An 11,379-nucleotide genomic window follows, 5' to 3' on the forward strand; every position below is an offset into this window, starting at 1 on the left:
TCACATTCTTAAGCCACAACTGAAAGCAACTCCATAAAATTAGAGCAGATTCAGACCTCAGATACGGCTTCTTTTAGGATCCAATGGCATCCAAGGGGCAGGGAATTTGAATAAGGTTGCCCAGAGTGCCTAGCAGGGCGCTTGAAGTCAGTCCACACATCTTAAAATTACAGAGGTTGAGAAGTCAAGAGACGAAGGATTGAGAAGAAGGACTTGGCTGACCAACAGGGACTCCAGTTACCCAGACAGAGGACTGGAGCTATGCACCAGAGACACAAATTCCTTGTGTGCCCAATCACACTTGGCCAATAAAATGTTCTGCTCTACTCTACTCTAATCTTCACCATAAGTAGCTAAGCTAGAAATCAAACTGAGATCAGATGTTGTTTGAGAAGTTGCCTCCTCATCCAACACTGCTATTCATTACAGAGGTGGAACCAAGTGCCATGACTATCCTACCAGTAGTAAAATCTTCAGCTACAGGTGATCCTCGCTTTATAGTATGAGTGTAATGAAGCCTACCCACACGACTGACACAATTTTATGGCCTTTTTTGAGGTGCTGGTTAAGCCAACTCAACCCTGAAAACTGGATTGACTTTGGACAAAGCGATGGATGATGAAGGTGAATTTTCAACCTGCTCTGTGTGAAGAGATTAAATATCATTTCCCATATGCAACCCCAAGGCACTATTTGAGATTACATTTGCTAACAACATTACATGAAGTCGATAATAAAACTAAAACTAAACTAAAAAAGTACGGTGCAGGATTTTACAGTCTACAACAGTGTTTCTCAACCTTGGCGACTTTAAGTCCTGTGGACTTCAACCCCCAGAATTCCCCAGCCAGCTATGCATTCGCTGGCTGGGGAATTCTAGGAGTTGAAGTCCAGACATCTTCAAGTTGCCAAGGTTGAGAAACACTGTTTTAAACGTTTCCTTTCTTCCAACTCTGCTACGTCTAACCTCTGCCTTTTACAACTTCCAAGCTCTGGGGAAGTGATGGGGAACCTTTTGGGCACCACAAGGGAACACTTCGTTTGTGCTCGTCTGGGCCGCCATCAGGAAGAGGAGTTGCCCAGGGGGCATGCGCCCTCCCCAAAATTAACTTCCAGTTGCTGCCGCGCATGTCCATGCGCCAATCAGCTGCCCGGCGCACATGCCCACAGCGGAAAATGGAAGCCCAGCTCTTCCGGTTTCCAGCACTGACGCAGGCACAAAGGACAGCTGATTGGCACTTGCACACGCACACCAGAAGCCCAGAAGAGGAATGGCCAAGACTGCGCATGCCAGGTGAAATGGCTCCATGTGCCATGTTGGGCACGCGTGCCACAGGTTCATCATCCTGGCTCTGGGGCCTCCTAATCAGCTTTGCAGAGACATTTTCGGAATCCAGTCCTTTACCCAAATGACGAAATCAGTCCTGGACGGACATGTTGCAAGCTTCCCCTTTTTCATCCCGAAGCTGGCTGAGGAATTCTGGGAGTTGAAGTCCACAAGTCTTAAAAGTTGCCCAGGTTGGAGACTCCTGCTCTAAATCACTGGAGTGTCCCACATCCTCCCAACAGCTGGGGCAGAGATTGAAATGAACAGCCTACTAGTTCTCAACCTTTTCCCCCCATAAGAACCAAGGTCTCATCCCCAGAGGCTTCCCTGAACCTTCACACAAGCCATTTACACTCAGGAGTTGATCCCTGATGACGTTACCTAGTTGGTAACGAAACGTCTGCAAGAAAACCACCGAACTCAAACAGCACTAAAGGAGTCCACACTTTTTCTTAACCACACCAGGCACTGATTCATACGTGGATTCCCACATTCTAACTGCCGAAGGGTTCGAAACGCACCATTTCACATTTGTGTCACACAAAACTGCCACTCTTTCGAACGAGAGAGGATGTTTCATTGAACAAGGACTCCTGCGAAGGAAACTGAAGTGCAACTAACGGAATCACACCAATTGTGTTCCAAATACTTGTAATTGTAATTAATTGTAATTTAATAAATTTATATGCCGCCCAATCCCGCAGGACTCCGGGCGGCTTACAAATACAAGAGTAAAATAAAAAATAAAATATAGGGAAAAACGAAAACAGATTTAAAAGCAACACACCATACATTCAAACCTAGATGGGGCTGGACCTCATTCATGGGTCAACAGCCCCAGGCCTGCTGGAACAGCCAGGTTTTAGTGGCTTTTCGGAAGGCCGAGAGAGTGGGAAGGGTCCGGATCTCTGCGGGTAGATCGTTCCATGACAAGATCATTTCTACTACAGACTGGGAAACACCAAGAACCATAAATAGAAATAGAAATGGCTTGAACGTTGTTGTTATTGTTGTTGTTTTAAAAAAGAAAGAAGACTTTTCTCACCCACCCCCCAAAAGAAAAACCCATTAGAATTGGCAAGATAAGGAATCTTGTGGGCACCACGTTTCACAGCAGCACGATTCAAACTGGTGCAATCCTGATCACAATGCCAGGATAATCCTGTTTAAAGCAAGAAAACCGATGCCAAGCGAGATAAATAAAACCGTAGCAGTCATCACAATTTTCTTGAAATGTTTATACTACAGATCAATTGTTCTCATTAACAAAACGCACACGAGGAGATCGGGGAACATTCCGCGCTGGTTCCTAAGCAGAAAAGCTAAAAGGACACGTGAACGCATTGGAAGCGGAAGAGAACAGCCCCCCCCCTGTGTGTCCGTCTCTCCCCCCCCCCCCCGGGACAATGTCAGATCAGAATGACAGCATTATAAAACTCTTGCAGTGGCCTGCGTGGAAGTTACCTACAAAAAATAACCTCTTACACCAAGAGGGTTCCCCCACATCCGAAAGCAATTCTACTGGTCAAGGTTAGAGCCACACTCCGCCATGGTTTTTACCCTGCTGGATCCGTATTCAAAACTTGTGATTTTGAACAGGGGCTGGCACAAAGAGGAGGAGGGGGGGGGCACCTATTCTCCAAAGCACCAGAAGGCAGGACAGGAAGCAACGGATGGAAACCAATCAAGGAGAGAAGCAATCTGGAACCAAGGAGACATTTCTTGACAGAACAATTAACCAGAAGTTAACCAAGTTAACAACTTGCCTCCAGAAGTTGTGGATGCTCCATCACTGAAGGCCTTTAAGAGGAGACTGGACAGCCACTTGTCTAAAATGGCACAGGCTTTCCTGCCCGAGCAAGGGGTTGGACTAGAAGACCTCCAAGGTCCCCTCCAACTCTGTTATTCTATAATTCGGATTTGCCAGATGTCGACTAACCTTAGAAATAAAGTAAACTCATGAGACGCAAAGGCCTCTTAAGGAAGCTAAACTGGATTTGGAGATGCTCCCTGCTTCTCATGTCCCTCCTGTGGATTTGCCCCTGATTTAAACAGGCGGACCTTATTTCAAACAAGCCCTAGTTAGTTCGTCACTACAGCTTTAGATTTAAGAACTGCAGTTAGCCACAAATGAAAAGCTGCTATCCGAATTCTGCTCAAACCTCTCTGGTTTAAACCATTTCTCATTCTTCTTCCCCATTTCTTCCCCTTTGGCTGTAACCCTTGTGAAATGCTACTCTGGGTTAATGTGCTGTAGGTTTTAAAAGAGCAAATATTATTTTTAATTGCTTTTCAAAGTCATATAATCCAGGCGGAGAGAGAGCCTGGGAAGTAGGCACAATTATCCCCAGCTAAAATAAATACAAGATGCAAACAATTCCTCTCTGTGTAGGCGAGTATCATCTGTTCTCTTTGGTGCCCTGGTATCTTTTGTTTATAACTGCAAATTAGCAACAAGTTGTCTCAAGCAGCCCTTCGGCTTTGGAGCTGCAAAGATCCATTCCATGCGAAGCAAAGTAATTTTTCTTAGGGGTTTTTAGAAAACAAGCGTAATGGGCCACCACTGGAACTCAGCCCCTCGTGGGTCCCTTCCCAGTCCCCCTGGCTCTGTCTGCAGCGAGGCAGTTAGCCGGCTACTTGTCATGCACCAACCGTAGCGAGTTATATCTTTATCTGAATGCGAATGCAAATTTGAATGCTTTTTTATCTCCGCGTCTATTCTGTGGCGGCTGAATAGAGTGGCCGCATGTTCCCGCCTGCAAAGGAGTTCAGTGACCTCCCTAATCATCACTGCCACTCTCGTGAATGACCTACATGGCCAATTCTGTCCTGCCTCTCTACTTTCATTCACAAAAATAAAAACTGACACGGTCTTTGCTGCTGCAGGCAGGAGAAAAGGATCCGGAGGGGAGACGCTCTGCTCGGAGGAGGCCCCCCCAAAGGCTTCGGTTTGGACCGTATTCAAGGACGGCCCGGCCATCTGCCTCTCCTTCTCGCTCACGGGGGAATACCTCCCTGGAAGATGCTAGAATCTGCACCACCTTTACTAATGGCTAGTACTCCTATGAGCAAACGCAGGGATTCCTGCAGAATGGCTCCTTTCAGTGCGGCTGAGTGGCGGCACAAGGAAGGAGCTGTTATAACCTTCCCAGCCCCACATGGAGAATTAGATCACAAGCGGTGAGGGGGGGGGAATGTTTCCAACCCCCCCCTCCTCCTCCTCCTCCTTCTTTTTGCAAAATAAGGCCTTGGACAGCGAAATGCAAAGCTGCTGAACCAACCCGCCTTAGGAATGGACCAATGACCGGCCCGTGTTTCATCCTGGAAAAGGCCCTATTTGCCTTTCTCTCTTTCTCTCCAATGTCCTGGTGAAAAAGTAAACATTTGTGCTCTGTCTGGGGCTGAACTGTCTCCTTTCTCCAAGCTGTTCCGCAGAAGGTTTTCACAAAGCTAAGATTTACATCGTGCCTCTTATACTTATAGCATTTATGGCCTCTTGGATGCCCAGTTTCACTACCCTAAAACGTTTGGCTAGGCCTGATTAATGAAATCCACGTTTGCCTCCAGCGCTGGGGATAACTGCCCGTCAACATTCGCTCAAATTAAGACTGTGTTGTCTTGGGGAATTAAGCCTAACTGTTGGTGTTTATTCTGGTGGGACCGTACCTATTCACACCCAACGAATTGGTCTTTTGTGTATCTGCTCTGACCGCATTTTCTTCTAAATAAGTTGTGCTTGTTTACACACAACATAGCAGCGAAACCAAATATTGGTGTTCCTTGTGTAGCGTCTTTAGTTAGTTTCAGGCATGTGCAGTTAAAGGATCTAAAGCAGTGTTTCTCAACCTTGGCAACTTGAAGATGTCCGGACTTCAACTCCCAGAATTCCCCAGCCAGCATTCGCTGGAGCATCTCCTTGGTAGATGGAGCATTCGCTGGCTGGGGGATTCTGGGAGTTGAAGTCCGGACATCTTCAAGTTGCCAAGGTTGAGAAACACTGATCTAAAGTGATGCAAAGACCGAATTGAAAAGCTGAATATGACTGTCAGGAGAAGCAGGTAAAGTCAGCTGGACTCTTTTATTTTTACATGTCAAAAGTGAGGCATTCCAGCGCTAGTCCTTAGGACAATCACTCTCCCCTGAACGTTAAATGCAAGGGCTGCTCCCCCAGGGCTACGGCCTTCAGGCTCTTTCAACAGAAGAAACTTTGTGAAAACTTTTCCATCAGGAGTTTCCCATGGCTTTTATTTATCACTTGCTTTCATGACACGCAAAGGCAGTGGGGGGATTTAAACCACCGAATGCAGTCGCCCATTTCCCCCTTTCCTAGGCTTTTAATAGCCCAAGAATTAAAACCGAACTTCAGCGCTTCTTTTCGGCCTCGTCTGAAGGGGAAGCGGCCGCAAGAGAAGGACAGCCGGCTCCCCCCGGGAAATCCTTTCGCTTTCCGCGAGTACAAAAAGCCCCTTTCAGACCCAACTGGCGGCTGCCGCGGCTCCACGTTTCCGAGTAGGAGACACACCTTGGGTTGCTACTCCGGCGCAGAGGCGGCTGAGCTGGGCAGGCTAATATTTGCTCAGGGTTCGAATCCCGCAACACCCGGAGGAAATATTCCTCCTCCTCCTCTGGCAGTCGGTCGCCCGGCAGACTCCGAAAGGAGAACCGGGGACTGCGGTGCCCCCAGCAGCACTTTGCAAGGGGCGAAGAAGCGGCCCCAGGAGGACTCCGACCACTGATCAAATGGGGAGGGGGCTCGCTCTTTCTGCAGCGGAAGGTGGGAGCCTACAGGTGGTTTTTAGCGCGGAGCTCCCCGTCGTCTCCGCAGCGAAGGAGCCGGGCAAGAGCGCGCAGCCAAACGCCTCGGCCGGAGCGGGTCCCCAACCAGCCAGGAGGACCTTTGCGGGGTCCGGCAGGAGCCCCGAGGGGGAGAGCGCCAAAGCAGCCTCTCCCCCCCCCCCTCCGGCCCCTTCGCCCAGCGCCAACTTTCCCCGGGAAGCTCTCCGGCTTCTTCCCCAGCCCACCAGCGGAGGCTCCCTCGGGGAAGGGCACCCAGGAAGCCCCCGGCCAGCCCGGCTCGCCTGGCCGCCCGCAGCTCCTCCTCCTCCTCCTCCTGGGCGCCCCCGGGGGCTGCTTACCTGCGGGCTGCGGGGCTCCGTCCCCGGGCAAGGCGGGCGCCGGGCGTCCGCGCACGGCGGCCAGCAAGAGCAGGCAGCGCAGGGCGGCCCCGAGTGCCCGCATGCCGCCTCCGCTCCGGCCCGCGGGGGAAGCGCTCGGCCGGCCGGCCTCAGCCATCCTCCAGGTGCATGCTGGCCCTCGGCCCGCGGCCCGGCCGGCGCTCACAGCCTCCCGGACGCCGCCCCGTCCCAGCGCCCCGACAGAAGCGCCGCTCCGCTCGCCTCGCTCGGCTTTGCTCCGCTCCGCTCCTGCCCGCACAGCGCTCCCGCGAGGTAGGCGGGACGGCCCGCCCGGGACAGCCCCGCCACGCCCCCCGCCACGCCCCCCGGACCCCGCCCTCCCCCCCGCCCCCCGCGCCTACCTGCCAAGCGGCTCTGCCGAGGAGGAGGAGGAGGAGGAGGAGGAGGAGGAGAGCGCGGCTGGGCTGCTGCGCTCCGGCCGCCCTCCGTCCCCCGCCCGTCGGCCGTCGCCGCCTCTCGCTCTCTCTTGCCCGGGGGGGGGGGCAGCGGGCGGCCCCCAGCAGCGGAGGGCAGGGCCAGGCTCTCGGCCGGGCGCCGGCGGGCAGTTGGGTGGCGGAGGAGGAGGAGGAAGGGAAGAAGGGGAAAAAGATGGGGGGCAGCCGGTTCTACCAGAGGGCTGCTGGCTGGTTTCCGCCTCCCTCCACCAGGAAACGGGCGCCAGAGTTCGGCTGGGCTGGTCCGGGCTAGAGGCACCTTCACAGGCAGAGCGCGGTCTCGGGGTGAAGGTGGGGGACACGAGGGGGGGGCAGGAGGTTGGCCGCCCCTCCACCTGTCAAGGCCAGTCAAAGCCCCCCAATCCTTGGGGCATCTCTTGGTGGGATCCAGCCCAAGCCACCCCTCCAAAACCTCCCTCCCACCATGGCTGGAGACTTTCAAGAAGAGCCTGGACAGACATGTGTCCCGAATGGTAGAGAGTCTCCTGCTTGAGCAGGGGGTTGGACTGGATGACCTCCAAGGTCCCTTCCAACTCTGTGGTTCTGCATGTCCCATCCTTCTGCAGGCAGTTCCCATCAGAACAACGTTTTTGGATGGGGTCCAAGAGAAGCCCACCCCACCGCCAAAGACCTGTAAAAGGAGTCGATTGGGGGGTGACTGTGTCCCTCTCCTCAAGCTCAACCCTTGGTGACTTCCTCCCACTTCCAAAGCTGCCTCCATGCCTTGATAAGTAGCTAAAGTGACTGAGGCTGCCAGGCCATTTGGGGAGAAACACCCCCCCCCCAATGAAAACCTGTCCCATTCTTCTAACTAGGGAGTCCCTCTTTGGGATGGGAGAAGCGGCTGAGCAGGGTGAGGTCCTTTGCGCCCCAAAATTGGGTCTCTCCCCTGTCTCAAAATCAGCCCAGAGAAACCCCTTTTGGGAGGGGGGGAGGCCTGTCTTGCCAGAGAAAACTTTGCAAACTCCAGAGAGGGGGGAGGCCTGGGGGGGGGGATAAAAGGCTGCCAGCCCAGGAGTTTAAACAAGGAGGGGAAGCTGGGACTTTTATTTCTTTGGACTAGAATTCTTTCTTGGCCAGGGGGGATTCGACACACAAGGAATTTGCCTTTGGGGCAGGTGCTTTTTTTATTTTTTTAAAAAGGTGATCTTGTTTCCCCAGGGCTTTGGGGTTTCTTTTGGGAGGGGGGGGCTGGGGAGGGGGCCCGAATGGAAAGGTCCAGCGGCTTTTAATGGCCTCCCTTCTCCCCTCTTTCCCTGCAGCTGCAAGGGAATAAGGTCCTCTTCTTAGAGCGAATTCTATGAAGGAAAAGACCTGGGATCAGGAATTCCAGGGGAGGCCTTGGGAAGCTGCCTTGCCGGAGATATTCCTGGAATGTGGATTTCTGAAGCGATTATCAGAATTTAATCTTAAAACAGAAGCCTCTGACCTTCCTGACTGGAATGACCGTCAGAGGGAAGAGACAAATGTTTCTCCTTTATTTGGGGGGGGGGGCGCAATGGCAAGGGGGCAAATCCTCTTCAGGGATTCAGAAAAGTGTCCACAGGTAATAGAATTCCTGCTAAAGGGATTTGTTTCTCTATAAAAACAATTTTACCGACCTCAGAAGGATGGAAAGCTGAGTCTACCTTGAGCCGGTCAGAATCGAACTGCTGTCAAAGGACTGAAAATGGAGGGAGGGAGGGAGGGAGGGAAGAAAGGAAGGAGCGTAGATGGATGTGTGGAATGTGGATTCATGGATGCATGGAAATAGGTAGGTAGGTAAGCAGGTAGGTAGATATGAAGGAAGGAAGGAAGGAAGGAAGGAAGGAAGGAAGGAAGGAAGGAAGGAAGGAAGGAAGGAAGGAACCAGCTACCCCCGGAGATCCGGACCATACCCTTGGCATGGCCTTCAGGGAAGCTGTAAAAACTTGGCTGTTCCAGCAGGCCTGGGGCTGTTGACCTCACTGTTGAGGTCCAGCCCCGACTAGAATGAATGTATGAGGGTGTTTGCTGTTTTTAAACTGTTTTCTTTTATCTTTTGTGTTTTTCTTACATTTTTTGTAAGCCGCCCGGAGTCCTTCGGGATTGGGCGGCATATAAATATATTTAATAAATAAATAAATAAGTAAATTATATACCGCTTCCTGGAGCTTTATGATGCGATCTGATTCCATTTGGCCTTTTAAAACTCTCCTGCATAGTAACCTGTTGCTGTTCCTCGGTGGTTTTTATCTTTTTTGTCCGTGTGTGGGTGTCGGTCGCTGTGCAGGAAAGCAAACGAATGTTTTACAGGCAGAGCAAACACAATTTGTTTTTCGTGAATAATCCAGCAGTCCCAAGGACGATTGCAAAGCATGGGGCAAAAGTTGAAGATCTAATAAATGAATCCTTTTTTTTTTGGAGGGGGTGGGGGGGGGTGTAAAAAAAGAGAGAGAGAGAAGAACGTCCTTTGGAAACCTCTGGTAGGTGTTGTGTTTCCCAATGAAAGAGAACCTTTAATAGGAAGTTATATTGGGAATCAAAAACTTTCTCTAATGGGCAGAAGTAAACAAGGCCCTTTGGAACAAGCTGCCCTCTGTGGGCTGCCCTGTGACGCTGTTAGGCTGCCTCGTTCCTGCCCCAGCCTTATTTTGGCTGAGATGGGTAAATAACGTGTTTTCTTGGGAATACAAACCTCCTGTTCTGAGTTTGTTTTCTGTTCGCCTACATGAGGTTTACAATGGAGAGTTCCAGAGGAATCTTTCAAAATTTTATTTTTATTTATCTCTCACATTTCAAAAAAAATTGACACCTCCCTCACGCTTGTTGGGGTCCTACTTTTCCGGTGGAACCAGTAGATGAATGCAGAGATATGAAGCAAGAGAAGCTTCTGCTATATAGGCAATCCTCAACTTACGACCGTCCGTTCAGCCATGGTTCAGAATCACAACGGTTGCTTGGTGCTCTTGGAGTTTGGTTGCTTTCGAGCAGACGTTTCATCACTAAACTAGGTGGCATCATCAGTTTTAGAAGGGGTAGGGGGTTGTGAGAGGAGGAGGAGGAGGAGGAGGAGGAGGAAGAGGAGGAGGAAGAAGAAGAGGAGGAGGAAGAAGAAGAGGAGGAGGAGGAAGAAGAGGAGGAAGAAGAAGAGGAGGAGGAGGAGGAAGAGGAGGAGGAGGAAGAAGAAGAGGGGGAGGAGGAGGAGGAGGAAGAAGAAGAGGAGGAAGAGGAGGAGGAGGAGGAGGAAGAAGAGGAGGAGGAGGAAGAAGAAGAAGAGGAGGAGGAGGAAGAAGAAGAGGAGGAGGAGGAGGAAGAAGAAGAGGAGGAGGAGGAGGAGAAGGAGGAGGAGGAAGTCATCCTTGGTGCTCTCTAAACATGATTTGTTTTCTTGCAGACATTTCATTATCCATCTAGGTAACATCATCAGTGCTAGAAGGGAATTGAGAAGAGAAGGAGATATTCTCTGATCAGGCAGGATCCATCTCCTGGGAGAAATAATTCAATCATGTAATTAAGTGATTAGCTAAAGTACAACTTAACGATCTAAATTTCATGAGGATCATGTGCAATGCATACTTTTATCTTTTTTAATGCAGCCGCCTAAAAGTCTTCTGAAGTGGCTTGAACGGAGAACGTATCAGGAGATTGTAGCCATAAAATAAGATTAAAGAGAAATGTTTTCTGGCGATGTTTGCAGCCTCCCCTCCGTCTTTGTCTTAATACAGCCCCTCTCCCTCATTAAGCGGCCTTAAAATTTCCCTTCTGAGGCTCAGGCGCTTCCTTTGACGGGTGATTTACACGGACAGGTAATCCTCGACCTACGACCATGATGGAGGCCAAAACACCTGTCGTTAACCTTTTTACAACCTTTCTCGCCACAGTTGTTAAGCGAATCGCTGCAGTTGTTAAGTCAACAACACGGTCGTTAAGTGAATCTGGCTCCCCACTGCCTTTTCTCATCAGAAGGTCACAAAATGGGAGCAACCCACTTCTGCTTTGGAGTTGGGGAGTGGCACCGCTCTCGGATGCCAGCCTGACCCTCACCCAGCCCAACAGAGACCTTCCACCGTTGGGACAGGGGAAAGGGCTTGTCCCCCAAGAGTGGGGGGGGGACAGAGGTGGGAAGAAGGGGCCCGGCCTGCCCCCAGCGCCCCCCCAGACCAATTACGGATCGAAGGCTTCTCTCTCTGCAGCCTTTTCATGCAAGTCCCAGCTACTCAGCGGGGCATCATCATTTCCGGGGGTCCAGCTCAGATATCAGGATCCGCCGGGATTAAGTGGGAGAAAACGCCGTTGGCCGAGCGGAACAAACACATCCAAAGGTTAATCTTATTTTACGAAAACACAACTTCCAAAAGTCGATCGTGGCCTCCGCCAAGAAGCCCTTCCCCCACCCACCCCCACCCATTCTGGGGTCTTGGTGTCCCTCGGCTAAGACCCAGCCCGGAAAGCAGGACGGGGG

At 51.2% G+C, this 11,379-nt stretch overlaps 1 protein-coding gene across 6 annotated transcripts in view; it reads right to left on the reverse strand.

The window, feature by feature from the left end:
- LOC116514993 (fibroblast growth factor receptor 3-like) overlaps nt 1-6,762 on the reverse strand; it is a 67,638-nt gene extending 60,876 nt beyond the window's left edge. For all 6 annotated transcript variants that reach the window (XM_032226867.1, XM_032226866.1, XM_032226865.1 and 3 more), the window contains exon 1: nt 6,463-6,762. In XM_032226867.1, the coding sequence (XP_032082758.1) occupies nt 6,463-6,619 (157 nt within the window). In that variant the 5' untranslated portion in view covers nt 6,620-6,762. The remainder of the gene's footprint in view (nt 1-6,462) is intronic.
- Between the last annotated feature and the right edge of the window lie 4,617 nt (nt 6,763-11,379).

This window comes from Thamnophis elegans, chromosome 11 (assembly GCF_009769535.1).
Source record: "Thamnophis elegans isolate rThaEle1 chromosome 11, rThaEle1.pri, whole genome shotgun sequence".
Taxonomy (NCBI): Eukaryota; Metazoa; Chordata; class Lepidosauria; order Squamata; family Colubridae; genus Thamnophis; species Thamnophis elegans.